The sequence below is a fragment of the Cervus elaphus genome, chromosome 6, assembly GCF_910594005.1.
Source record: "Cervus elaphus chromosome 6, mCerEla1.1, whole genome shotgun sequence".
Taxonomy (NCBI): domain Eukaryota; kingdom Metazoa; phylum Chordata; class Mammalia; order Artiodactyla; family Cervidae; genus Cervus; species Cervus elaphus.
The window spans coordinates 1064861-1092810 of NC_057820.1; the positions used below are offsets into that span (position 1 = coordinate 1064861).

At 58.7% G+C, this 27950-nt stretch overlaps 1 protein-coding gene across 3 annotated transcripts; it reads right to left on the bottom strand.

The window, feature by feature from the left end:
* Positions 1–348: 348 nt before the first annotated feature.
* Positions 349–27839, bottom strand: LETM1 (leucine zipper and EF-hand containing transmembrane protein 1). Of its 3 annotated transcripts, none has more exons than XM_043905967.1 (14): positions 27462–27839; positions 23523–23583; positions 18298–18709; positions 16993–17136; positions 16328–16465; positions 15441–15644; positions 11211–11330; positions 10533–10664; positions 10119–10277; positions 9656–9787; positions 6394–6528; positions 4675–4865; positions 3402–3540; positions 349–2677 (listed from the first exon to the last, which is right to left on the bottom strand). In XM_043905967.1, exons 1-14 carry the CDS (start codon positions 27538–27540, stop codon positions 2528–2530), a joined length of 2196 nt encoding a protein of 731 aa, XP_043761902.1. In that variant the 5' UTR covers positions 27541–27839; the 3' UTR covers positions 349–2527. The 3 variants fall into 3 exon arrangements, with proteins under 3 accessions (XP_043761902.1, XP_043761901.1, XP_043761903.1); XM_043905966.1 differs by having other exon boundaries at positions 9656–9790; XM_043905968.1 differs by lacking the exon at positions 9656–9787.
* Between the last annotated feature and the right edge of the window lie 111 nt (positions 27840–27950).

Below are 27950 nucleotides of genomic sequence, written 5' to 3' on the forward strand. Positions count from 1 at the left end.
CAGCCCTCCCGCTGGGCCTCAGTTTTCTGCCCAGGGAGGGCACAGCCCTGGAGCCGAGATGTGGGCCTGGGGCTGCAGGCCTGGTTGGTTCTCTTGGCTCTGCCCAGGTGTTGGGAGGCCTGCAGGACCTCAGGGCCCCTCAGACAGGGATAGGCTCTGGCCGGTGCTCCCCCCGACCCCAGGGGCCCTCAGTCTCTCAGGATCTCCCCCTCCTGGTGATCCTTTGGCCAAGGTCCCAGCCCTGCCCACTGCGGACCACCCCCAGGCCCACTGAGGGCTGTGGGGAGGAGAGCCTGGTCAGGCAGCGGCTGCCATAGCAACCTGGTCAGACAGAGCGTCCCTCAACAGTCCGGTCAGAAAGATGGCACTTTATTCAGCCCTCTCTGCACAGGAAGTCGAGTGTCCAGCCTCCAGCACAGTCTGCGGGGACGGGTGGGACACGTGCTCCCAGGGCAGGCGACCCCAGAGGCCGGGCTGGAGCGCGGCCGGAGCCCGACACTCAGACAACCCTGCCATTTCCCACCCCAACTGTGGACGGGCCCCAGGATTCAGAAATCTTGCTCTGAGCTGTTACATGAACATGAGTTTGATATTTTAATAAAAAAAGCTATTTCTAGAAAAGGTGTTTACACAGAGCCCAAGGAGGCAGCCCTCAGGCGAAGCTGGTCCTGGGCCTACTATGAGGGTCACTGCCTGGAGGGGATGCTGCACAAATTACACGGTGACCTTTGCTTTTAAAATCTGAAATTGGATATTCCAAAGTGACTCTGGAAGCTATGTCAGTCTCCTGAATCCTTCATAACAGGGGGGTGTTCAGCTGGTGCAAAGCAGGAAGAATGCCGTCGTGCTTCCAGCGGGCACGGTGTCATCGCCCCGGGGACTCGAGCGCACTCCTGAGAAAGCTCAGGAAGGTGGGTGCAGGCCCCGGGCACCCAGCCGACAGCCAGCCAGCCCAACGCCACATCACACCCCACGCTCAATCCCAGCACTGTTCACCCGTTACGCCCGCACCCGGGCACTCACCTCAGATGTAATAAATATAAGTTCAGGACAATAAAAACAAGCGACTCCAAGGGGAAGCCTGCAGCAGACAGGCCCGGGGTACAGATGCCAGAGTAGGGGCCCGCCGCGCTGGGGTGGGGGCAGTGGGAGCGGGGGGCTGCCTGCTGCCTGTGGCAGGCCCTGCGGGGAGGTCGGGGGCTTGAGAGCATGGGGGGGCCACCCCAGGCGCCCGGCAAAGGCGGCGAGATGAGGATGGAGCCGGAAAAGACTAGCCTCTCCTCAAGCACGCCAGCCACCACGAGGTTCACAAGCACACACATTTCTGCAGTGGAAAACTGGGACACTAAACACGTGGGCTAACTCATAAATACCAAGGAAGCCTCTAGAACACGCCCCCTTAAATAACTGAAATAAAAACCTTTAGCACCCACCGCCCCCTCACATGGGTGTCCAGAGGAGGACTCAGAGCTACTCCTCTTGTCCGAGGTCTGTCATCGGCTGAGCACCAGGTTTCAAATCATCTAGAAGCTGTCCCCTTCGCTCATTCCGCCAGCCCCACCAGCCCCCCGTCTCCCAGGACCCACGTCAGTTCCCTACGGAGCGCTCTGGTTGGCTCTGCCAAGCTTCCAGAGGGAGAGCCAGACGGTGCTGGGCCACGGCCACCCGGCTCCCTGACCTGTGGCATGCATGTGGCCAGGGGCCTCAGGCGGACACAGACAGGCCCCTCGAGTGCCCTCTGTAGTGAGACGCAATGAAATCCATCTGAACACCCAGAATGGGGGGCGAGGCGATGACATCCCAGTCTAGAAGCATGACCAATTCCTGCACAGGGGAGGCTTCATCTTCAAGGGCTTCGTCAGCACCTCTCCCGGCGTAACTGACACTCACTTTGCTCAGCTGGCAGACTGGCTGAAGCACGAGGAAGCTCAGCGCTAGCTGGCTGGTTGAAGGGTTAGGTGAGACTCCAAGGTCACTCAGGAAAGGACGTGGATGCCCACACGAGAGCGTCAGAGGAGGTTCCTGGGAGCCACGGAGATGGCAGGTGTGGTCTGCTCACTGGTTCACACCGACGCTCAGGAATCCAAGTCCGCGACATGCAAAACAGCTTCTCCAGGCTGAGGAGGCTGTGTCTGCCCGGTGCACCCCTGTGGCGGGTCCTCTCCTCCGCGGCAGACGCCACCAGAGGGTGAGCGGGGAAGCCCGAGCCGCCTTAGGAGCCGGGGGGTGTGCAGGGCCACAATCCTCGCCGGCCGGCCGCCCTAGCCCGCCATGGCTGGGACCCCACAGCGCGGGGCCCCTGCTGACCCAGAGAAGCCTCCCAGGATGGGCACGAGGGCTCCGAGCTGACTCAATCTTCATGGAATGATGAGTGTTAAAAATTACTTGATTATGAAGTTTCGGATTTATTCCAGATAAAATATTAGGTCCGTCACTAAGAATCACTTCAAAGCAATCAGCATCACATCGGGACCACTGAGGCGGGAGGGGGCGCATGGAGGCCCGCATGCCGGGGGCTGGGCCGGCCCTAGTTCTGCACCTCGGCCGCCTCCTTCTCTGCCTTCTCCTTGGCCTTCTCCTTCTCCTCCACCTTTTCCTCCTTCTCCAGCGTGGCCACGATCTCGGCCACCTGGCTGGTGGAGATGTGGATGTCCTCTTTGTCCACCAGCTCGATGACCTGTGCACAAGTGAGGGGACGCGGGGCTCAGGCAGCTCTGCCCCTCACGGCAGAGGCTCCCCTCAGAGCACAGCGGGCAGGCGGGACGCAGCGACCGGCCAGGCAGGCCCTCGGCACTGCCCCCCCCAGGGGCTGGGGTCCTCCACCTGCCCTGGCCTTCTGAGGCCCAGACCCCCCACCCCAAGGAGCCGACAGACTCCAGAGCCCAGGCCACACACAGCCCAGAGAGGGGCTCGGGGGGCAGGAAGCCCAAGGCCGCAGGCCTGGGCGGGGTGCCAGCTGGGCCTCCTGGGACCCAGGGCCACAGGCAGGGGGGCTGTACAGCCCAGAGGCTGCAGGTGCCACCAGGGTGAGGACGCTGGGCCGCGGCCGCTGGTGTTCTGGGTGAGAGTCCCCACTGGGCTGGGGACACAGGAGCCACAGAGACGCCGAAGCCCACAGGCTTCTGACAAGGCGTAGCCCCAGCGCTGGGTGCCGGGTGCCTCTCAGGCCTCAGGGGGCCCATGCCCACCAGCTGCCCCCAGGGATGCTGAGGGTCATATGTCTTCTCTCCAGGGCTGCACGCCCCAGGCACCCCAAGTGCTTCCCAGACTCTGCCAGGGCCCTGGGGGGATAGGAGAGGCCCCGTGCCCAGGCCTTACCGCCCTCCCCTTTCTCCACGTGGTATTCAGAGGGCGGGCAGGCCTGGCCTCTCGGGAGCAGGCGCAGGCGGCCCATGACCCACCTTGACGAGGTCGTCAATGTTGACCTTGCCATCCTTGTTGTCGTCCAGCGCCGAGGCCAGGCTCAGCAGCTTGCTCTCAGGAATGTGCTTGATCTGCTTCATGGCGCTGATGAGCTCAGAGACGCTGATCACAGTCTCCCTGGGGACACAGCCTGCATGTAGCACCTCACCCTCGCGGGCCCGTAGCCCAGACCTGAGCCAGCAGCCCTCCACCCAGGGCCCCCTTGCCCCATCAGCTGGGGACCCCCGGCCAGGGCGGACATAGGCAGAAGCCACCACTCTGGGAGGTCGCCCGTTGCGCACAGCTGCCTGGTACGCCTGGCCTCTCCGGGGTGATGAGGACAGGGGGCTCCTCAGGCTCGTCTGTGCCCGGGGCAGGGTGGGAGGGGCCGGGAGGGGACAATGGCCTCGTCTGGAGTTAGGGCCACTAACCCAGGAAGGCAGAGACCACCCGCCCCCCGGAGATGTGGGCACTCGAGGCGCAGGGCCCGGCCCACAGGAGCGAGGAGACAGCTGCTGCCACCTGGAGGGCTTTCCTTCATCTGCAGCCCCTCACAGGACACCCCCCTGCTGGCTGCCGACCCAGGCCCCTGGGACGTACGGTGCAGAGCTGGCCCCCGCACAGGGCTCCTGACTGCAGGGGCTCAGGACGAGGGAGGCGGCGGGAGAGAGTGCAGTGGCCTCAGGACGCAGGTGCCAAGCAGGGCTGAGGCCGGAGGGAGGGAGGGAGAGGCCGGGGGCGCTGTGACCCACGGAGGCTCTGGAAGGACCGGCGACAGTGGCCTGAGAGGGCCAGGAGGGTGGATGCAGAGAGCAGGCAAGCTGCCAGAGGCCTTCCCAATGTGGCGACAGCACCACACTGTGCGTGTGCACATGTGTCTAAGCGTGTGCACCTGTGCCCGTACATGTCTGCACATGTGCACTGTCTGCACGTGTCTGCATGCATGTTTCTGCGTGTGCACGTCTGCAGTCTGCACGTGTGCACATGTGACTGTGCGTGTGCACTGTCTGCACGTGTGCATGTCTGTGTGCGTGTTTGTGCATGTGCACGTCTGCAGTCTGCACGTGTGCATGTGCACGTCTGTGCACATGTGACTGTGCATGTGCACGCATGCAGTGTGCTAGGAAGACCTGACTCAGGGCTGCTTCACTGACAGCATCATGGAGAAGCTATAGCTGCCAGATCAGAGGGAAGGGGTGGCTGGCAGGTACCCAGGTTGAAAACGGTGCCGAGTCAGAGGCCCCGGGCTGGAGTCCAGGGCGCCGCACTCACCCTGCAGGCGCGCCCTCAGCGGCAGGGCCCAGCTTGCCTGCCTTCTGGTCAGCCTCCAGCTGCGCCAGCAGGCTGTCCATCTGCCCGATCATTTGCTGCACCCGCTTGGTCAGCCTCTTGCTGGCTTTAGATTCTTCCACATACATTTCTTCGCCAGTCTTTGAAAGTTCCTTCTTGATTTCCTGTAAATCCTAATAAAATTATTTAGTTGTAAACAGATCGTCTTACGGCAAAAAGGAAACCTTAAGTTTACCTTTTAAAGTAAGTGGGTCAGTCCAGGAGAAGGAAATGGCAACCCACTCCAGTATTCTTGCCTGGAGAATCCCATGGATGGAGGAGCCTGGTGGGCTACAGTCCACAGGGTCGCAAAGAGTCAGATATGACTGAACGACTTCATTTTTCACTTTCAACCCTCAGCTGAGACTTTCAGCTCTTGTTTACTATTGATTATTTTCTTGAGTTCTCAAAGACGTGTGACCATATTTTTTTTTAAGTTGCCTGTTTTCTAATTGCATCACTTTACACACTGTTGTCTAATAATATGTGGTATTTAGAATGCCTTCTTAATTATTTTGAGCAGCCACTGCCTGTATTTCTTAGCACCTCCGTGGTTTTCTTACGTGAACTCATCTGACAGGGAAATGCAGCCTTTTTGTTTGCCCTCTCTGCATACTGGACCGTCTGAGTCAGTGTTCTAACTAATTCCTGATGGTCTCTGAGCTACTGTTGTACCAGACTCAGTAGTTATGTGCTTCAGGAATTTTTCGGTAGAACTGGTCCTATAGGAGACTCTTGGTGTCACCTTTGTTATCTTAAAAGCTGGTCCCTTCGCTGAGGCTCTTAATTTTTTGAAAACTTGATGCTATTTCAGCTGAAAAAAATTGGCAAGGCTACTTAAAAAATTGAGGGAAGCCATTTAAGAAATTGAAAAGTAATCGCAAACAACATTGGGTAGTTGTGACTTTCAGTTCTGTATCAGCTGAATTTTTGTGCTCTTTTCCCTGTGTACGTGGTGGTTCTATTTTTTTCCAATAAAACTTTTTATTTAAAAAATAAAAAAATAAAATAAGTGGGTCAGTCCAGACTACACCACGGAAGTGGAAAGGTCTGGGCTGTGGTGGAGCAGACCCGCTTACTTCAGCCACAAAGCTGCTCACTCATTCCTGACCACCATGCAGGTCTGTTCTCATCTTTGAAAACTCAAACATGGTTTTCGTATCAAAGGAAATCCGGACTCATTTCTGAACCCTGACTGTCTTCCTAATGGATAAAAGAATCAAGGAATGGGAGTGTCTGCTTTCCCTACGAGCAAGCGTCACTGGGAACAATGGGAGGTGACATGGGGATTCGAGGACCGCACAATGAGAGGGCTGCCACGAGGAGGAGAAAATGGCAAATTAGTTTTACCAATCTCAAAAAGGAAAAAGAACTAGTATGTAAGAAAGAAGTCTCTTTTGGGAAGTCACGAACAAACATAAGATTTCATATACCCAGTGACCAGACTGTTCATCTGATACCTTCATGTGTTTAGAAACTAAAAAGATACCTGCTCGTCACCTACAAGGGTGAATGGCCAGCATTCCAGGGGAAAGGGACCCACTGGAATGACTGGAGGAGCTACCAAGTGGGATTTCTTTAAAGTCAGTTTTCCCTCCAAAGGCCCCCAGGCCAGCGGGCCCTGGCCTGCTGCAGGCGTGGAGGGCACTGAGCGCGGCCCACCTGGCTGTAGTCCTGGACGTCCTCCTTTAGCAGCTCCAGCTCCTCCTTCTCCTTCGTCAGGGATTTCTTCTGCTCCTTCAGTTTCGAGCACGCATTGCTGAGTACATCAATTTCCTCTTGAGTTATTTCCTCTTCCTGGAAACAAAACAAACCAGCAAACCAAAAAACCTAAGTGAAAGGGAGTAACTGGGTTTGTCAGAAGGGCTGGCCCACTTTTCCATCCGAGCCATGTCCGTGTAGGCAGCATCGTCGCGCCCCGGTGCGCCCCCCATGCCTGAGGGCGCCTGCGCAGGTGTGTCTGGCAGACCCCCCCGGAGCCACCACCACCCGACCGAGAAGCAGCATCACCCCAAAAGTTTCCTCCAATCAGGAACCCCCCACCCTGGGACTTCTGCCATGAAAGACTCATTGCTGGAATTCTGACAGATGGTGTCACACGGCTCGAGCTCCGTCACTCAGATTCACCGTGACGGTGTGTTCCTTTAACCGCCACGTACAATTCCATCCACCCGTACGAGGACCTGCTCGTTCATCATCATGGCTATCCTTTGCTGTTGTTCAGTCGTCAGTCGTGTCTGACTCTTTGTGACCCCATGGACTGCAGCACGCCAGGCCTCCCTGTCCCTCACTGATCCCCGGAGTTTACTCAAACTCATGTCCATTGAGTCAGTGATGCCATCCAACCATCTCATCCTCTGTCATCCCCTTCTCCTCCCGCTTTCCATCTTTTCCAGCATCAGGGTCCCTTGAATTTCCACATATGTTAATAAGCTTGTCAATGTCAACAACAAAGGATGCTGGAATTGTAGTGGTCTTGAATCCACAGATCAGCTAGGAAGAATTAACAGCCTACCAACATTAAGTCTTCATGTCTAGGAGTGCAGTGAAGCTCTCTACTTACTGCTTTAATTTACCTCAACAACAGTTTATAGCATCCTGTAGAGGTCTTCATGCCTATTTCCAAATTTACCCCAAGTAGTTCACTTTAGGGGTATGATCTATCTGTGATATGCCTCTGAAAATTTCAACGTGGGTGTTCATCTCTAGCACTAAGAACTCCAATGCACTCTCAGGCGCTCACGGCACCTGTGAACAGTCCACTGCCACGTGACTTCATCTTCTTCTCATCTAACCATCCTGGCTAGACCCTGCAGCCGACGCAGAGCAGGTGAGCCGCGGACACCCCAGCCGCCGGGGTTCCTCTGATCGGGGGCGCCCCTCACGGCCCTGCGGTCAGAAGGCTCACTCCCACATTAGTTGAGAACAGGGCTCAGTTCAGCCCACTGCTTTCTGTACCTCTGCTGAGATGATCGCTCACAGTTTCGCTCTTGAGTCTGTTAATGTGCTTGTGACACTAATATTTCTGGATTCCTTAGACAAACCCCACCAGGTCATGATGCATTTTCTAACTTAACTATTTGTTCATGTTAATCCTTATTTATGAACATCTGTTAATCGTTTTGACTGCACTGGGTCTTCGCTGCCGCGTGTAGGCCTGCTCTACTTGCAGTGGCTTCTCTTGGCACAGAGCACAGGCCCCCCAGTGTGTCGGCTTCATGAGCGGTGGCTCGCGGGCTGAGCCTGTGGGACCCTCCCGGGCAGGTGGACTCTTGACCACTGACCACCAGGGCAGCCAGTCACGCCGCACCGTCCTTCTTACAGAGCAGCCACACGGCACTTCCTGGAGTTCGCGGAAAACCGCACTCCGCTCAGGACAGACCCCTTCTGCGGCTGCCTCTAACTCCCCTGGTGCGGCCTCAGGAGGCGCTCATCTCAGGGTCCTCCTCCTCTTCAGCTTCCTGCCAAGAGGATGTGCGGTATGGGAAGGACTTCTTCCCTCCGTGTGGACAGAGCAGCACCGCTACCCGGAAGCCTTTCCCTGCGGTGAGGTTTTCAGCAACTTGGGTTCTCTGTCCCCAGAGACGGCTGACATCCCAAGACCCCTCCACTGCAGACAGGAAATGGCGCTGCCCCGCTCTCCGAGGCATCTTTCTCATAAGCCGAGGTTCTTTGTTCGAAGTTTTGTGTGCTTCCTGCTAAGTCATCCTTGGCAACCCTTAGTTCACAAGCTCTCCTAAGAGTTGAAACGTCCCTCTCTGTCTCAGTCCTTGATGCACTGGCAATGGGCCGCCTCTCTCTCCATGGAGACAGCCATCACCCCAGCCCGAGTGCAGACTGATGAGTCCTTCCACCAGGCTGCGCTCTGTGAGCCCGACCAGATCCCGCCTCTGCTCTGCTTCCCGCCTCAGCCCCAAACTGCCTTCAGAATGACCCTGGCTCCTCGGTCCCTGACCCTTCCCAGGTCTCTTTTCGAGCCAAGGTCAGCCCAGGCTCCCAGGAGCCTCTTTCCTCGAGCCTCACGTCAGTGACATGGAGTGCTGGTCTTCATCTGTCTCCCAGGCCATCACCAGGTGAAGCAGAGCCCACTGGGCATACCCCAGACTATGCTAGCCCACATCCACCACTGCCCCCCGAAGCCGTGCCCACAGACACAGCTCACATCAGCAGGACCCCCACCTGACGCTTCATGCCTTCTCTTCTCACATGAATAGCCTTTCACCACCCCGTGCCCCATCAGAGGCCCTTCCCACCCACCGGCCTGGAGGGCTCATGTCCCCCGGCTCCTCCCTGAGGCCCTGCAGTGGGGCTTTCTCCTCCACCTCCAATGACCCCACGCTGGCCCTCGGGGCTCCATCCTCAGATGGCACCCCCGGGCCCCTGGCACACCTCACGAAGGCCAGCCCCACCCAGGTGCTGACAAGTGTGACCTCACAGGGCCCCCAACCCACGACTCGCTGGGAGGCCCCAGACTGACCTGCCACCCGCCTCCTCTCTCCTACTCCAGCTTCCGGCGACACTGCACCTGCCCGTGAGCGCGGCCCCGCCAGCGCCTCCAGGCGGCCCCGCCCGCCGCGCCCCTGCACCCAGGCCCGCCCGGGGCGGGGTGCTGAGTGTGGGTCCAGGGCAGGACGGCGAGGCTGCCGGCAGCGAGCACCCAGGTACGCAGCACATCGGGAGGTGACAGCACAGCGAGCCTCCGCGAGGACCACACCCCTGTCCCTGCTGGGCGTCCTGCCCGAGGAGCACGGGCTGAGCCAAGGCTGGGCCGCCTCCCTTCCGGGCTCGCTCTCCACACCCCGCGACCGTCCACCGTCACCCTCCGCAGCCAGGCTGCAGCCGTCCGGGCCCCGCGTCCTCGGGAGCCCCTGGAGCCACTGGCGTCCGGCGGCTGCACGCCGCTCCCTCTGGCGAGCACCGTTACCTTCAAGCCTTCCAGGACGGGCGCGCTGTCCTTCAAGACCTCGGGAGACAGGGTCACAGCAGGCTCTTCTGGCTGCAGCTCAGCCACCGGCCTCCCCGGGGCACCTTCGGCCACCACCTCGGGCTCCGCTTCCTTCTGAAACGCAAGGCCGCTGCCGGCTCAGCAACCCCCACAGGACCGCGGCCTTCTGGGGCGTCCACACTGGCAGACACGCCGCTGGCCAGAGGGCCGGCTCCATGAGGGTCGAGGTCTGTGGAGCCTGGCCAGCCTGCAGCAAGCCCACTTCCGCAAGGCTCCCCCGCAGGACGCTCCAAGCTGGCGCTGTGTGGGCTGAGGCGCGCTCACGCCGCTCCTCCTCCAGGCCCCAGCATCCACGGGGCCTCAATCCTCAGTTTCAGGGCCGTGGGCCCAGGCTGGCAGCACCCGCTTCACCCCCCTCCCACGCCCACGCAGCCCCACTCACTGCTGCCTGGGCCGCGGCCGCCTGGCTCTTCCTCTGCAGCTCCTTCTCGCGGTGCTCCTGCTGGATGGCCGCCTCCTCCTGCAGCGTGGCCTCCAGCTTCGCCTTGTTGTCCACCTGCTCGCCCTCCACCTCAGCCACCTTCACCTGGGCTTCCTTCGCCTTCAGGGAGGGGAGCCTGTGAGCGTGCCCTGATGCTGGGCAGCATCCCCACCAGCACAGCCCCGGCACCCAGCCAGTGTCTCCAGGCGTTGTCCCCTCCAGGCCTGCTTCCCAAGGAGAAGGACCCCAAGGGCCACCTTCCCACATCCCGCAGGGCCCTCAGGGGAGGAAAGACAGACAAGAGAGAGTTGGGGGCGTCTCCCCGAGAAGCGAGGGGCCCGAAAGAGAGCAGCAGAGGGGTCCGGTTGCACGCACCACAATCTCCGGGAGGGTCTGCAGGGTGGACTTGAGCTGGTCGGCGGGTGACAGGGTCTCAGGAAGGTACATGGCCCGGGACAGGATGAGCAGCGATGTCGGGATCTCCTGGTGCAGGTGCAGCTCCAGCCACTGTGAGCGGGAGGTCAAGACCCAGGCTCATCTTTGGCCTGGCCGCTACCGGACCTGGCCGAGCCCTCCCCGCTCTGGTTTGCATTGGGGAGGGGAGCGGGGTGCAGGCTGGCAGCAACCATAGCAGTGACTGAGTGGACCCCATCACCCGAGCGAGCTCTCCCAGAAATGCCTCAAGCCCTACAAGGGGTCTGTCGGCCACCACGCTCACACCTGAGTCCCGGGAGCAGCAGACGCCCTGCGGCGAGACGTGGGCCTGGGGCACGTGGAGCAGGACGCGCCGCCCGGTGCTGCTGAAAGCAGGGCCGGCAGCGGCTGGGCTGGCCTGGGGCCCGCTGGCCCACACCCCGGTCTCCGCTGAGGGACACTCGGGACTCTCACAGGAGGCTGGCCTGGCCCTCGGGCATCCTCACAAGACCAGGCAGAGTGGCAGGAAATACTCCAGCGGTGACCCAGAGCCCTGCCCAGGCACACACAGGCCCCGCCGAGGTGGGCGCAGAGCCGCAGGGGCCTCCGGCCGGGGTTGAAGGGCCCTGCCCCACGCACCTGCTTCAGCTGGTCCCGCAGGCGGTCTTCTGTGACACCCAGGGCCCGCATGCCTCGCGCCCGACACGCCGCCTGCAGCTCCTTGACGTTGAGGCTGTCCACGCCCTCCTCGGCGATCAGCTGTCAAAGGAAGAAGCCGGTGACCTCCAGAGGGCTCACACCCCGAGGGAGGGTCTGTGCTGTCTGCATACACACACTAGTCTAAGCGTGATTAGAACCTTCCCGACACACTCTGCCAAACACGAGGTAAACACCCCCCCACACACCCGAGGCGCCAGTTCCGAGTTTGCAGGGACCAGACCGTCTGACAGAGGGCGGGACCTCAGGGTCAAGGGCCAGGACCCACCGCGGATGCAGGCCTTCCACCAGGCCCAGGCCCCGCGCTGCCTGAACCCCACAGTCCTCCCATCCCCCACACGGCCGGCGTCCTCTGTGTTCCCAGGACGGGAGAGGAAGGATGGGACTGGGGTGACTGCGCTCAAGATGCCTCCTGACCCTCCCTGTGCAGCCTGAGGCCGCAGTGACCGAGCGGGAAGCATGCAGGAGTGCCCGAGGCAGGGGGCACAGCACCGGGGTCTTGAGGAGCCTGTGCAGGGATGAGGGGACAGGAGGGAAGGAGGAAGGCCAACAGTGCCCCCTGTCAGCCCGGGGACAGCCACGCGGGCCCCCGTCACACCTGATGGGTGGTCTCAGGGCACGGCCGGGAGGCGATGCCGAGCCGGGCCCACGAGGACCTCAAGAGGCCCCTTCAGACACAGCTGCCCCCGGACAAGAGTCTGCTCTGCCATCGGTCGTCTGCACGCTGCGGAAGCTTCCAGTTGGCCCTGGAGACGCAGGCAGCCCGTGTGGGTGAGCACGCCACACCCACAATGGTCCTGCTCCCACCGCTGGCCCAGGGCGGGACGTCTGGTCTGTCTCCAGCGCTGAGTGGTTATGAGACGTGGCGTGATGACTCCCCCTGCCCATCCTCTAGCAGCACCCGTGGCCCCTCTGCGCTTCCCAGTGCATCGCCGCGTCCTTCTTCAGGGGCTGCTCTGATGGCAGGATGCATTCAACTCATCACGAGGTGACCCGCAGGGGCCTCACCCCATCCTCCCCCGCCGGCTGAACTTGTACGAACGCCACCACTGGACACGGAGTCCATCTCTGCTTCCACCACCACACCTCACCTCACAAGGCCGACTCACCATCAGGAGTGAAAGCCTGTCGCCTGTCACACATAGTCGCTTTCGGATGCTCCGCCACAAGCTTGGTTTTCCTTCACCTGAGAACATCCTGATTTCCCTCTCATCCCAGTTTTTTCTAAATTTTTAATTTAATTTTTATTTTTGCTAAATACAGGACTGAGTTGACAGTTTTTTTTTTTTTTTTCAGCACACAAAGAAACACTTTCCAGTTCCTCCTGGCCTCCAGGCTTCTGATGAGAAATGCACTCTCATTCAAACTGTTTGTCTTGCAGTCTCTCTCATCAGTTTCAAAATTATTTCTTTGTCTTTCAAGTTTGTTCATCTGATTCTGTCTTCATGTGGATTTCTATGGGTACATCCTGTCTGAGATTCACTTGGTTTCTTAAGTCTGTTGATTTATGTCTTTTACTGAATCTGGGAAATGGCCAGTGGTCAACATGACCCACTGTATCTGTCCACTCAGCGCTGGCGCCCACCAACTGCCTTTTCTCACTGAGGTCCTTCCTCCTGGTTCTTAGCACGAGGAGTGATTTTCAGAGGAGGCTGGACACTCTGGGTTTGGGGCTACGAGGTCCTGACTCTCTCTTCTGTCCTAGCAGGTTCCCTCCTACAGCACTCTGGCGGGGGTGTGACACCCCACGTTCACAGGCGTGTAACGGACAGTCTGGCATCTACTGATACAAGCTAACAGCCAAAGATGTTTACATCGCCCCTGTGGCCCTTCCTGGGTGTGCAAAAATCGTATTTCAAACTCTCCAACCACAAACCCAAACCTCTGTTTCACTTCCTGCCCAATCAGTGGGCGTGGTCTCCAGCTGACCACGCCCACTGAACCAGGGATAAAGGCCGAGTCACGCTTCTGCCTCCCCTCATTTCCTGGTCTCGTCTCCGGGAACTGTGAGCATGAGCTCCCTCCAACAGTCCTGAGTTCTCAGCGACGTCACTCAGCTGTACCCGTAAATTGCATCCTGGGCACGTTCTGGAACAGGTGGGACTGGCCTCCACTGAGGCTGGGGCAGAGGCTCTTCTGACTGCTGGACTGGGTGGGTGGACTCTGGGCCCCCGTTAGCATGCTCACTGGCTGGGAGTGGCAGGAGAGCCTCCTGACTGGCCCCTCCTGACACCACTCTAGCGGGGGGCGGGGGGAGGTGGAACTTGGGCCTGAGGATGGGTGTGGAGGGTGGCCCCCGGCAGGTCCCCACCACAGACGGGCAGCGAGGGACGAGCTGGCCTCGGCAGACATCACGGACGGGGTCCATGCTCGGCCCTGCCGCCCAGCACAGGGGGCAGGGTGGGGACACTTCCCGGGCACCTGGCTGCAGCAATGCTCTCAGATGCCTTCTGTCTTGCGGGGTGACCTCCTTCCTGTGCTCAAAGGACGAGCTTCTAAAATCTGTCCTCATCAGTGCCTTCGGGCCTCTTCAGGCCCAAGGCTGGGTCTCCTGAGGCACAGACCTCCCGTCAGTCCTGGGGTATCAGGCGCCTCTTCCTGCTTTCCAGACGTCTTATGCAGGTCTTCACCTCACGTCAGGAGGAAAGCACGCCCCATCCACTGCTCAACTGCAGAGGTCTGGCTGCCCCCCACCTCCCAGGAGTCCCAGCACTGAGGTCAGGCCACCTGTTCAACGTCACACAACAGTGAGTGGCCAGGCCCCAACCAAGGCTGCCTGCCTTCAGGCTGCCTGCTCCCAGGTGGGGCAGCCACACGGCAGGCTTTCCACATCACATCTCTTCATGCCTACGAAATGCGGTACTGATCTGCTTCCAGAGAACAAGACAGACAGTTTTACCTGAAAACGGGAATCTCAGAGGATGGATTTAAGAGTAATCAGATCAAGAGGAAGAGAGGATAAGTAACCTGATGTACTGGGGGGTGGGTGGTATTTAATGAGACAATGGAAACACCAGAACCAGGAAACAGGAGCACAGATACCACCTCGGGACGTTACTGTGAAACTGATAAATCCAAACAAGATCTGAGGTGCTGCAGAGAAAGACGGCCGTCTTCAGAGAAGAGTAACCGGCCTGGTGGCTGACATACCCTCAGCAGCATCTTTAAACGTGAAAAAGACCCGCGAGCCCTGGGTCCTCTGCCCAGCAACACCCCGCAGGAGGGAGGCTAATACAGGGGACTTGTCAAGTGGAGGAAACGGCCTGGGTGGAAACAGGCAGGAAGGCCCGGGGTCAGGAGGAGAAACATGTGGTGGTGCACAGACACCAGCTCCGGCGCAGACACGCAGGCAGTGCACGCAAGGGGGAGGGTGATGCGGCAGGGCCCCGCAGCCCCAGCACAGGTGTGGCGGGAAAAGCATCCACTCTGTTAGACTCCTGTGCTCAGGGAAGCCGGCTGTGAACTGTAGAGAAACAGCTCAGGTAATAAGTAAATAACAAGCTAATGGAGAGAGGACACAAGAGTAAATACCTAATTAATGCAAAGAAGGCAAGGAAAGAGATTAAGTGGAACATAAAACAGGCAGGAGGAACAGAGTATAGACTAAATATGCCAGCTATGAGACAGGAGGTCATCCTCGCAGGTCAGAACAACAGCAAGCACACTCAGCAGATGTAAGGACGGGAATCCTGTAAGTAAAACAGCAGCAAGCTGGCCCAGCTCTCAGACACCAAACACCACAGAGTGAAGGCTGAAAGGGCACCGGGGAGGACGCGGGCGCCTCGAGATCTCTTCCCGGGAGACGCACACTCGAGGCGCACTGCAGGCCAGCAGGGGGGCAACCAGGTCATGGTCAGGACCTGCTTTTGACTTCCTGCCCTTTACTTGGGCGGCCCCAGTTCTAGGTCACTATTTTTATAGGATCTATCAAAGGTCTGGGGTAAAATCTACGTTAAAAGGTTTTGATTAGAGTGCTCTTTAGGGAAGCACAAGATTAGTTAAAGTAACAGTTAATAAATTATGACATACCCGTATAATGGAACATTAGGCCGCTGTAAAACCCACCTTCTCAGGGACTACTTCCCACCACGGAGATGGGCTGTCATGGCGGCTGAACCCGTGCAACCCCAGCACAGCCCAGCACGCGCCCACCTTGTCGTCCGCCTTGATGGAGCGCAGCCTCATGGTGAGCTGGAAGCGCAGGAAGTTGTTGGTGCCGATGGACTGCAGCTCCAGCAGCTTGCACAGCGCCACCAGCTGCGGGCGCGTGAGGTTGTCCAGGGTCAGCTCGTCCTCAAACAGCTTGGAAAAACGCATGATTTCCTCGTTGCTGGGTCTCTCACCCGTCTCGCGGATCTGCGGGAGCCATCGCAAGGGTCACTACTAGCGGGCTGTGTGTCCCTCGGCACCCCTACAGCGGGTGGGCTGTGTGCCCCCCAGCACCCCCACAACGCCTGGGCACACGCCTCGAGTCAGGAAACAAAGCAGAAGGGCTGTCTACAGCCTCCCTCAGCTCTACGCTCAGAAACACCCACAAGGAGCGGCCCCTGGGACCCAGACCCGAGTGCTGACCGGCCGGCCTCCTTCGAGCAGGGCGTCATGCAGCACACGGAGTCTCGTCCCTGGACCCCGCGTGCTGTGCCAGCAGGCAGAGGTGGCTGGCAGGAAGGAGCTGGGGCCTCTCCACGTGGGGCAGGAGGCCCGCCTCCCTCCCCGAGGGTGGACATGGCCATGAGGCAGTCTGCCCCCTCCCCTCCAGCCCAGGCCCTGCCTGTCACAAGTGTGGGCCCTCGGTTCCTCCCCCAGGGCTGCTGCAGTCTGGAGACCAAGACGAGGCTGGTGGATGGCGGTGCACATCCCCGGGACAACGGTGTGGCCTCCACGGGTGCGGGGCAGGACCAGTTACATCCCTCCAGCCCTGGCCCTGAACCCCACCCTCACTGTGCACAGTGAAAGAGGGGGAAAAGAGGCAGGGGCCCCAGCCTGTAACCAGCTCCAGGGACCACAGGCCAAGCCACAGGGACAAAGCATCACAGCACCTTCTGGAAGAACACGGAGAAGTCTTTGGTGGCACTCCCCTTGGCAGCCTTGTTCTTCAGGGCCATCTCCTCGATGGTGTCCTGAAGGAACTTGGCCAGCTCCAGCTTGACCCGCAGCTCCTTCTTCAGCCTCTCCTCCTGCGAGGTCAGAGAGGGCACTGCACCCCAGCCCCCAGCCCCCAGCTGCCGGCGTGACGGTGCAGCCCCAGCAACGAGTGCACGTGCCCCCAGCCCAGGCTCCCAGACGCCTCCGAACAGCGCTTTCTCCACTGATGAGCTGTGTTCCCAAACTTTCTAGCTCATGACAGGAAATTCTGGGTGACACACCTGCCCCCCCAGACCCCACCACAGAAGGGACCCACAAATTCCATAAACAGCCAGTTAGTAAAGCTTTTCAGACCCTGTGGGCCGAGCCACGGGAAACGTGAAGACCATCAGACAGTACATACACAATGGGGCACTCGTGTCCCCAGAAGGCCTTATTGCCCAGGGGGGGGGCCGGCGTGGGCCTCAGTTGGCCAACCTTGCCCCAGACCCGTGTCATCCCCCGTAACAGGCCTCGGTCTGTGGCTTGGGGACACTGCTCTAGACAAACTGTAACCTATGACACTTAAACAATGCAGCTTTGGAACTACTTCAAGCTGGGTCTGGAACGGGCCGGTCACCTTGCTGGACTGGGTCTCAAACGTGGACGGCAGCATGTTGGGGAAGAGCTTCACAGCGACAGGCAGCAGGAACTCCATGAAGGGCACCACCACAAAGACCAGGAAGGGCACGAGGCGGAAGAGGTCAGCGCAGATGCGGAGGAACTGGACGGGCAGAGGGCCGAGGGTGAGCGGGGAGCACGCCTTCTCACAACGGCAGGGGAGCGGCAGTGGGCCCTCCCGGGGAGCAGACAGGGCTCCGCAGGCACCCCGGGGGCCAAACCATGCGGTTTCAGAAAAGCTGGGTGCGGGGGCTCCCCTGGCAGGCCAGTGCTTAGGACTCCTCGCTCCCACTGCAGGGGGCACAGGTCAGATCCCTGACTGGGGATCCGTCACCCATGCTGTGTGGAGTACGGCCAAAAGAGTTTAAAAAAGGAAAAGAAAAGCTGGGTGGGAGCTAACTCTGTGAGAAGTGGCACCCGTCACTGGCAGCTGCTGCATGTGGGCCGGCCCAGGGCTTCAGCAGTTGCCCCCTGGCCCGGCGGAGAGCTGGACAAGACCATGCCCTGAGGACTGGCCCTCAGCGAAGCCCCAAGGAGGGCTGCAGCCACACCTCGTACTCCACACACTGATAAAAATCAACTGTTTCTCTATACTCTCAATAAACAAATGGAAAATGAAGTTTTAAAATTCCATTTACCTACAATAGACAAAATATGGAAGCAACCCAAATGTCCACAGATGGATGAATGAATAAACAAAACTGTGGTCTATCCACACGATGGAAGGTTATCCAGCCTTAAAAAGGAAGGAGATTCTGACACCTGTCACAACAAGGGTGAACCTCAAGGACAGTCTGCTCAGGGAAACAAGCCAGTCACAAAGGACAGACCGTCTGCGATCCCACTGATATGAGGCCCCTAAGGAGTCAGATTAAGACACAGGAAGTAGGATGGTGGGGCCAGAGGCGGGGGGCTGTCATCTAAGGAGGCAGTGTCAGCTGAGGGAGAGACGAAGAGTTCTGGTGGTACCGACTTCACCAGTGTGCATGGACTTAATGTCACAGACTGTTTATTAAAAAATGGGTAAAAATAAATTTTAGGGTGCATATTTTCCTACAAAGGAACATTCCATTTAAATATCATGAAAAAACATGGAACCACACACAACTGCAGAGGAGACCAGGAAAAGTCCCGTTCGACCCCCAGGCCCTCCCCAGGAGCGCCCCACCGCTTATTCTCTGACACAGGTGGTCTTAGTACCCTGCTGCCCCAGCCCCCGATCCAGAGCCGGGTCCTTTGGGGGCGGTGCGGAGGCGCCCATTACCTGCCTGCGCTCGCGGCGGGTCAGGCTGTGGCCGTGGAGGATGCGCCAGAGCATGCGCGCGGCGATCTTGGTGTCGATCCAGAGCAGGCGGAAGCCGTGGTAGTAGTGCTTCAGCTCGTCCAGGACTCGCTGCCCCAGGGGCTTCCTCACTGCTGCCTGTGCGGGCGGGCTGTACACGGGGCCACCTTCCTCCAGCTTCTTGTTCTTGTCCTTGAGGGACCGGAGGGACTTCTCCACCACGGAGTCATCACCCAGCGGACGCGAGGAGTGCCAGCAGCGTGCAGGGAGAAGCCTCGGCCCCGTGAGCACCGCGCATGAGTGCTTGGGCCTCAGCGTCCAGCAGCCCAGGGGGTCGCCGCGGAAGGAAAGGTATACGGGGTGGACGGGAGTGCAGCCACCCAACGGAATAGGCCTTGGGGAGGGAGAAAAGAAGCGGTGAGGTGCCAGCCACCTGTCGTGGCCGCCCAGTGGCCCAGTCACACCTCCCAGCCAACTGTCCCGGCAGGACAGACAGACTCCCAACCCCTTCCTGACAGGGAGCCACTCCCACCGTCAGAGGCGAAGGGGCTCCTCACAGAGGTCTTGCAGGAGGCCAGCAGGGCTGGCCGGTGCCCACAGCCTCAAAGGAGCAGGTCAGACACAACCAACCAGCAAAGGCTCAACCCGCAGAGCAGACGGACCCAGCCTCCGGGCGGGGCCCCCAGGCCAGTGCTTTCCCCTAATGGCGAGCTTCCACCAAGACCCACGGCTCCTGCACAAGTGCTGAAACTTAGGGAGAATGTTCCAGTCAAGAATGACCCGGACCTATGCATCAGCTGACCACAGGCCTTTGTGCAGAAGGGCGGACGTGCAGGGTAGAGCCCGCAGCCCAGGCCTCTCCTCCCGCACAGGCCCCTTCGCCAGGCCCAGGCCCGCCTCTCCTCCCACACCGACCCCCCTCAGCCTGGCAGGGCGGGCTCCACCCGGGGCTTCCCCGGGCCCCTGACTTGCACGACCACCCTTGTGCTCGCCCTCTCAAATCCTCACATGCGGACCGCCTCCCACTGGACCACCAGCTCCAGGAGGCCCAGCGAGGAGTGGGTGAGCTGCCTGCACGCCTCGGCACCCTCTCCACTGGCCCCACATTAGGCCTGCAGGGTGCCTGATCCTGGCAGCGAGAGAATCAGCGTGCTCCTCCAGCGCGACACAGCTGTGCCCTCGGGTCTGCCTGCCGATGGCCACGCGAGGAGGGCCGCTGGCTGCAGCCTGAGTTCCTGGAGCCTGCGCCGGGCACTCCCCAGCTCTCAGTGCCCATCCAGACCTAGCACGGCCCAAGGTCTGGGCACAACGAGGAGGTCCTCCTCCAGTGGCAGAAGGCCACTCAGAATCCATCGCTGAAACAGAATTTACTTCACAGTTCTCCTCCTGTGTTTCACACCTTTGTACCTCACCTGTCCCTTAGAGACCTCTTCCTCTCACACACAAGTCCACCCTGGGGTGGCCAGAGGCCCGGCGACAGGGCTGTTTATTGCCAGCACACCCCAGCTTCTTCCTACCTGTCCGGTCATCTCTGCACGCCTGGTCTGCTGCCAGCAGCGGGGCTCAAGGTCTGCGCAGCCTGGCCCAGGTCAAACTCTGGTTCTGCTGCTGACTGCCACGTGACCTGGGACAGGCAGCCTCCCTGCTGTGCGAGCAGCCCGTGGGGATGAACCCCGAGCAGCTCCTCGGGCACGCCTGCGGCTGAGACGCCGCCAGTCGGGGTGGAGGAAGCTCTGCCCTTACACGCGGGGGCACTGGATGGCCGCCTTGGCTCTGGCCAGCTGGGCAGGGACGGCTGCGGCCTCTCTTTTGTCCCAGGCCCTTGCTCCTGCCTTAAAGGGCCAGGTCGGTCCTGTCCCACCGGTCCCTCAGCCCTGCCCTCTCCGAGTCCCAGTGGCTGGAGAATGGCCTCGCCCAGAGCCCAGCGGGGCCCCCACCTGCACCCTCTGCCCTCCCAGCGGGCAGTGACCACGCTCACCCAGGAAGGCGCCTCACCTCCTGTCTTCACCAAGCTTAACTATCCACTTTTCCAACCCCATTACCGAGGAGGCAAGTGGCTTCCATGAGGTATGACGTCACTGACAAGGGGCAGTCAGGAGGCAAGGACAGAGACCCAGGAAGGCAGACCCAGCAGAGCAGCCCAGGGCGTATTGGGCGAGGGCTGTGAGGGCCCAGGAATCCGGCTGCCTTCAGGCACGTTTGAGAGTTTATCAACTGTCTAGCCAGGGCAATCTAGCTATTTTCAAAGGGTACAAATTATATAATTTATCATTTTAAAAATCTCCATCGAAACGAAACTAACTGGTGGGCAGAGGGCGGCCCCCACCCTCCCCAGCCGCCAGGGCCCAGGCATCCGTGTCCTGGAAGCGCTGGCTGCTCAGCTGTGCGGGGCCAGGACCCCACCACCTACCCCAGGCCCCGCAGCCTTTCTTTTCCTTCTCTCTTTTGGGATAAACCATCTTCAGAGAGAGAGAGAGCGCATGTGTGTGTGCACCCCACTCTAGGTGAAAGCTGCATCTCAACAGGAAACACACATTGCTGCAGGAGGCCCTGCCCGTCTGCCCCAAGGACTTGGACCCAGGTCCACCTCAGCCCAGCACCTGCCCATACCTTCCGCAAGAGAAGCCAAGCAGGGCTGCCAGAGCGCCCCTGCGCCCAGGGCGCCCGCCGCAGGGACCCAACCAGCTCTCCACACAGGCACGACTCGACTCTGACGCCTGCCAACCCCGCGGTCAGCGTGCCAAGAGGGCGGCCCGGGGTTGGGCCAGGTGGGTGCCAACCCTCCCTGTGCCCCGAAGCTCCTCAGGGCAAACAGGAGAGGGAAGGCAGGATGGAGCAACAGGCACCGCAGCAACACATGACCCCAGAGGCGGCCTCAAAGCACAGGTGCCCGGGGACCCCACCATCGCCCGCAGAACAACGTGCACGTCGGCTGGGACCGGGGGACCGCGTCCCACAACACCCACTGGAGCCTTGGAGGCCACAGGACAGCCTTGTGAGGGAGGGCACTTTAACTTTCTAAATGCTGTGAACTTATACAACGCTAGATCGCTGTTTTCTGCTATCATGATAATGCATGAGTGACTACAGCTCTCTGATAACAGACCTGGCCACCGAGATTAAAAAAACTACAACAGAAGCAAATGCACTGGGAAGGAAAAGACAAAAAAAATCATTACAGTGCACTTGGCGATTAACTACCAGATGAGCTAAAAACAACTCACAGAGCTGTGTGAAGTGGCCACACAGGAGACCCCGAGTGAGTGACGTTCATGCCACCAACAATCACCGAGAAAGGCAACACAGAGGGGGCGCCCGGCACCTCCAAACGGAGCGCAGCTGGGAGCCGCCTTAAAGGCCACGCACTCTGCCCAACAGAGAGCATGACGCGCTCTTTCCCCAGAGAGAGAGTCTTAATAAAGGAAACAACTTAGCGCAGAGAGACTACAAAGTTAACATTCCCAAATGATGTTACAGATTTCATGACGTTCCAGTTACAGTCCCCCAAAGACCATTTCAGAACTGAACTCATTCAGAAGTTCGTCTGGAAGGCTGTGGAGAACAGAGGTGCCAGCAGGGGTGGACCCTTCCTGCTCACGGGCGGCGGGCACCAGCCCCACGAGTGCTGGGGTCGCTGACCCGAGGCACCCGGGCTGGTCCAGACGGGCGAGGCCAGTCCACACACCTGTTTGGCAGTCACTACCTTAAAACAACAACTTCACACCAGAACCCGACAGCTGAGCCTGCAGGACCACACCTGCACAAAATCCCCAGGTCACCACCTGGGCCCCCAACCCCCGGAGCGCCAGCCGCAGGTTACAGAGGTCACCGAGGACTCTGACAGCCGGAAGGGTGCACTTTAGCGAGAGCAGAGAGGTTCTAGGCTCGGATGCTAATACCTCCACCTCATAAAGAGACTGCATGGCGACAAAGTCTGGGGACTGTCAGGAGAGAAGCCTGATCAAATCAAAGCCCAGAGCTGGCTGGGAGCACCCTGGCAGCAGGAGGGGCCTGCGGGGAGGGGCTTTTGAAAACACTTTGTCGCGTCCCCGTCACACACTGCACACGAACCCCTGCCCCTCCACGAAGGAGCGGCTCTAGGGCAGAGAGGCTGGGCAAGCTCCTCATTCCAGCACTTGATGTTAGGACCAAAAAACTGAAAATACGCTTACACACACTTTTGCCTTAACAGCCAAGCGCGTAACTTGTGCAGTCTTTGTTTTAGGGAATTGAATCAGTCACAGGAAGCACCCTCCCAGAGTTTCAGAGCCAAGAGGAGGAGACAAATCAAAGAAAGAACCCAAAGCACCCCCAGCTCCGGGGACAAGGGGTCATAAGGGGCTGGACACTGTCACACAAGAAGGATCGTGGGTGTCCACTCCAGGCACCAGGGCAGGTGGACATGGATGCCCCACCACATAGGTGAGGGTCAGGAGACCAAGCCTGGGGTGCGGACGGGGGTGATGGCAGACAGGGAGAGTGCAACAGCCCCACAGGAAATACATCTGTGGGTGACGGAAAACGGGGAAGCCCTCCCGCCTCTCAGCAGTACCACTGACCTCCCACCACACTCCAGATCCATCCCCAGAACCAGTAGGGAAAGCCCCACGATCAATCCACAGGGTCCTTTGGGAAGGACTGAGCGTGGTGTGGGGGAGGGTCTGTGGGCGTTAACACGAGAAGGCCCTGGAACAGCAGCTGCGTGAGGATGGAAGAGACTCAGCAACTGTGCAGACTGCAGACACCGCTGCAGGTTTAGAGCAGAAATACAAGGGACTTCCTGTGGTCCAAGGGCTAAGGCTCCACGCTCCCAATGCAGGGGGCCTGGGTTCGATCCTTGTCAGGGAATTAAATCCCACATGCTGTAACTAAGACTCAGCACCAGCCTAAAAAATTAATTAAAAAAAAAAAAAAAGACCAGAATAATACACCAAAAAGGCTAATAATACCTGTAACAGGTCCTGGGATTATGAGTGTTTATTTCCCAAATATTCACTAAAATATGTGGTTACATACGTCAAGATGAAAAAATACCGGTTTAAAAGAACAAAGTAAAAAAAAGTAAAAAAATAAAAAATAAAAAAAAATAAAATAAAAATAAAAGAACAAAGTAGGATATACCACCCACACAAGCCAAGAATCACATCACCTGAGCATTTTCAAGCCCCCATGTTTAAACAGGCAGAAAATGACATTCATTTACTCACACGTAGCTCATCAACCCCACAGCGCTGGCACCACTAAGGCAGGCCAGATTCCCAACAGGACCTGTGACGAAAATAGAAAAAACAAAGTCAGTTTCAAACAGTGGCTTTATGCAGGCATCTCTTCCTTCTGTGGAGCAAGTTTCTGGAAGCCCACTCTGAGTGTTGTGTGGTGAGGGCTCTGCCCCAGGTGGAATGTAGTGTCTTGGTAGCATCCCTGGCTGAACACACCCTAACTTGGGGACCAGACTCTGGTGGCCATGGGCCCAGGGAGCCCGGGTCGTCAGGTCTCCCCAGGTGGGACCACCCCGACTCACTCCAGCTGCCTCTGGTTGAAGAGGCAGGGCACACATGACCCCTAACAGGCAGACAGCTGCACAGAGCAAGCAAGGTCAGGTCAGGTCAGTTGCTCAGTCATATCTGACTCTGCAACACCATGGACTGCAGCATGCCAGGCTTCCCTGTCCATCACCAACTCCCGGAGTTTACTCAAACTCATGTCCATCAAGCCAGTGATGGCATCCGACCATCTCATCCTCTGTCGTCCCCTTCTCCTCCCGCCTTCAATCTTTCCCAGTGTCAAAGTCTTTACCAATGAGTCAGCTCTTCGCATCAGGTGGCCAAAGTACTGGAGTTTCAACTTCAGCATCAGTCCTTCCAATGAATATTCAGGACTGATCTCCTTTAGGATAGACTGGTTGGATCTTGTTGCAGTCCAAGGGACTCTCAAGAGTCTTCTCCAACACCACGGTTCAAAAGCATCAATTTTTCAGTACTCAGCTTTCTTTATAGTTCAACTCTCACATCCATACATGGCTACTGGAATAACCATAGCTTTGACTAGATGGCAAGGGCCCCATCCAAATGACCCAATACCCTCCATGCCCATGTGAAGGGTGGGGGTTATGAGAATGACCAGGAAAACCAAAACCAAGAGTAAACCGTTTCTTGGATATACCATGTTGATGAGCGCACAGCACATTTTTAGGATTCTGATACACTTCTAACACTTTCTCTAACTCTAGTTCCCAAGACCTCACTCCAGCCGAGGTGGACCCATCTACCTTGTCTCCCAAACAGAAGCCTCCCCACAACCTTGCAACAACCAGACCAGCTGCCACAGCACCCAGCGCCCCCTGGCCTGCCCCCTCCCGACCCTGCGAGCCCCTTCCCCTGCTCTCCCCACTCAGAAGCCTTCACAGTAAACTCAGACTGGGGTCCAGGCTCTGTAGGGGGTTGCTGGGCCACTCCGTCCTCCTGAGGGCCCTTCTGTGGTTTCTTTCCCAACACCCACCCTCCACCTCTCACCCCGACTGGGTCTCCTACGACTCAGTTCTACTCTAACTCCCCAGGGGGCGTGCAGACCCACAGGTGAAGGGCTTGGTCCCGCAAGACTGTCACCACTTCAAATGCCAGTTGCAAGTGGGGTCTGCAGGCTACCCACACTTCTGCCAACTATAAACTCGGGAGTTCCTATGGCCCCTTCAGTTTTGATAATTTGCTAGAATGCCCCCCAGAACCCCAGAAAGTACTCAAGCCAATACCGTGGTTTATTATAAAGGATACAGATGGACAACCAGATGGAAAGGGATACAGTGTGAGATCTGGGAGAGTCCTTGGGTACAGCAGCTCTTGTCCCCTCTGCCTGGCAGGCACCCCCCAGCCCTAAAGCTCCCCAAGCCTCCCATCCCCAGTCCCTATCTTAAGGGCCTAGGGATTATCAATTACACCCTTGGTCACTGGCAACTGAATTCCGTCTCCAGACCCCTCCCCTCCTTGTGGGTCTGGAAGGTCCCACCCTCTAATCACAGGTGCATAGCTAGTGCAAACTCTGGTATGTGGGAAAGCGGCTCATTATGAATAGCAAAAGATCTGCTTATCATTCAAGAAATTCCTAGGGTTTTGGGGGCTCTGCCAGGAACCCAGGATGAGAAAAAGAAACCAAACTCATTTCTTCCTATCCCACACCTTTATTCACCTGGCTTCCAGGAAACACGTTCTCTGGGTTCTCCCTGCTAAGCTCCAGCAGGATCCTCCCCAGACACTCCGTACCTGAACACACATGGATACACGAGGCCTTCAGGTCTGCCAGGCACCTCACATGCAACAGCTCCAAGAACTCCTGGATTCCCAGCCCGCTCCCTTGTTTCAATAATGGCGGGAGGCCAGGCCTTCTGTCTCACACCCAGTCCTTGGCAAATCAGGTCAGCCCACCTCTGCAAGTCCCAGCCGACTCCCAAGTCCATGCCACACACAACAACTTCCTCCCAAAGAGCAAAGTGTGCAAAAGGGCAGGAAGTAACTCTACAGTAGACACCACCTCAGCCCGCTGATCAAGGTCAGCAGGCCATGGTAAGTCCTGCTGCAGGAGGCACCCTAGATGGAAGGGATGAGGACACACTTCACCTCCGGGATCTTCCTCCCCAAACCCTGAACCTGTCTAAACATGAGGAAAACATCAGACAAATCCCAACAGGTGATGTCCTACAATATACCTGACCAGACCTCCTCAAAACTGTCAAGGAAAGTCTGGGGAACCATTACAGTCAAGATACCAAAAAGAAATTGTGACTAAATGTAATGGGGTGTCCTGGATGGGGTCCTGGGACAAAAATAAAGGACATCAGAATAAACTATGTGCAGAATAAGGGAAACCTGAATACTTTATGCATTATGTAATACTGTGGGTTTACTAATTATGACAAGACCCAAACTGATGTAAGATGTTAATAATGGAGGAAATGTGCTCCAGAAACAGGCTGCCCCCAGCTCAGCTGGGAGCATCATTTCAAGGGTTCTGGGACTGGCTCCCTACAGTCCAGCCCTGGGTCCTGACCACCTCTCAGCCCCTTCATGTCTTAGTTACTATGGGAAACACCTATGTTCCCGGAATGATTCAAGCACAAAACAAATTCAGCTAACTTCTAAACTGTAAACATGCTACAGAAATGTGCGTGGCCAAAGTATCTTTACCACCATCCTTAAGAAGCAAGAGAGGAGAGAGAGAGAGCCCTGAGAACAGAGGAGACGACTACAGGCTGGACTGGGCAGCCAGACTGTGGGTTCACAGAGGAGTGCTCGCTGAGGCTCCATGCCCTTCTCCTGGCTCCAAAGGTCTAAGCAGCTGATCAGCCATCAGTGTCAAAAATGACAAGAACCATGTTATCTAGGGTGCCTTTACAAAGGGTAAATGCCTTGAAACAGATAATTTCACTTGAGAATCTCAATCTCACTGTACAAAATAATAAGCAACGAACTGAGAAAGGATAATACAAAAAGAGACACGGAGAGCCGGTCAGTGCAGGCGCCCTCCATGTGGGCTCCCGAGAGCCCGGCCTCAGGTGCGGTCTCTGAGTCCCAGCTAGCGTCTCTGAGGCTCCAGGGACAACGAGACCTGCCTGAGGCCATAGAGAAAGGCCCTGGGACCCTGCACGACGCCCATGTGGAACGCCATAAGGGTATCGGTCCCACGGACGTCCCGCAGGACGGGTACAAGTGCCCGCCGTGCCCCCCGCCATCTCTGCAGCCCCGAACGCGGCCCGAGGGCAAGGCTGTCTTCGCGAGTGGGCGCCAGGCCCGCTGGGCTCGACCACGAACGGGGAGCGCCGACACCGCCCCAGGCTGGCTGGCAGCTTGCTCTCTTCGAAACTTTCCCGACGCAGCGGCCGGTGGCCGGGAGACTAAGGTCAAGGCGCGAATGAGTCACGGACCCGCTCCCGCCCGCACCCACGGCCCGGGCTCTCCCCACCCCCGGGGCGAACGGCCGACCGGGGCAGGGCGGACGGGCGAGGCCGCGCAAGGTCCCCCCAGACGGGACCCCGGTTCTGGGCTGGGTCCGAGAGCCGCGACCCGCCCCGTCTGAGGGGGCGGCCGGTACCGCGGCCGGCCCATCCCAGCCCCCGGCCCGGGCCCCGTGCCATCTGTCGATCGCCGGCTCCTTACCCTTCGGCGCGGCGGCGCGGGGCGGCGGGAGGCGAGCGGGCCCGCGGCCGCGACAACTCCTCAGTAAGATGGACGCCATGTGCCCGTCGCGCCGGCCGCCCGGCCTCCTCCTGCTGTGGTAGCGGCGGCGGCTCCTCGCCGGCCAGCGGCGCCTCGGCCCGCCTGCGGACGGTTGAGGGCGGCGGTTGGTGGCAGGCAGCGGGCGCTCAGCTCAAGGACCCGGCGCCGGCAGCAGCCATGGCCCGGCATCGACGTCCGGCGGCGCGGGGCGGGGCGGCCGGGTCGCCTCTCCCATTGGGCCCCTCGGGCGCACGGCGCAGGCCAGCTGAGGGGCGGGCCCGTGCGGCCGCGGACTGCTGGTCCCGGCGTGCCCCGCGGCCGGCTGCCCCTGCGGCGCGCTGCATTCTGGGTTGGCCGCTCGGCCTCGCGCGCTGGTTGACCGCGGCGCACGCGCGCTGCGTTGTTCTGCGTCTGTGGCGGCAGCGCTGG

Bases quoted from the DNA above. Each gene is read 5' to 3' on its own strand.
- LETM1 (XM_043905966.1), bottom strand. From the start codon at position 27,540: ATGGCGTCCATCTTACTGAGGAGTTGTCGCGGCCGCGGGCCCGCTCGC. The intron at 15,645-16,327 runs GTGCTGTGATGC...TGGCTCCCGCAG, and splicing joins TCTCCGTGTTCTTCCAGAAG to ATCCGCGAGACGGGTGAGAG. The intron at 10,665-11,210 runs GTGCGTGGGGCA...TCCCGCTCACAG, and splicing joins TGCGGGACCAGCTGAAGCAG to TGGCTGGAGCTGCACCTGCA.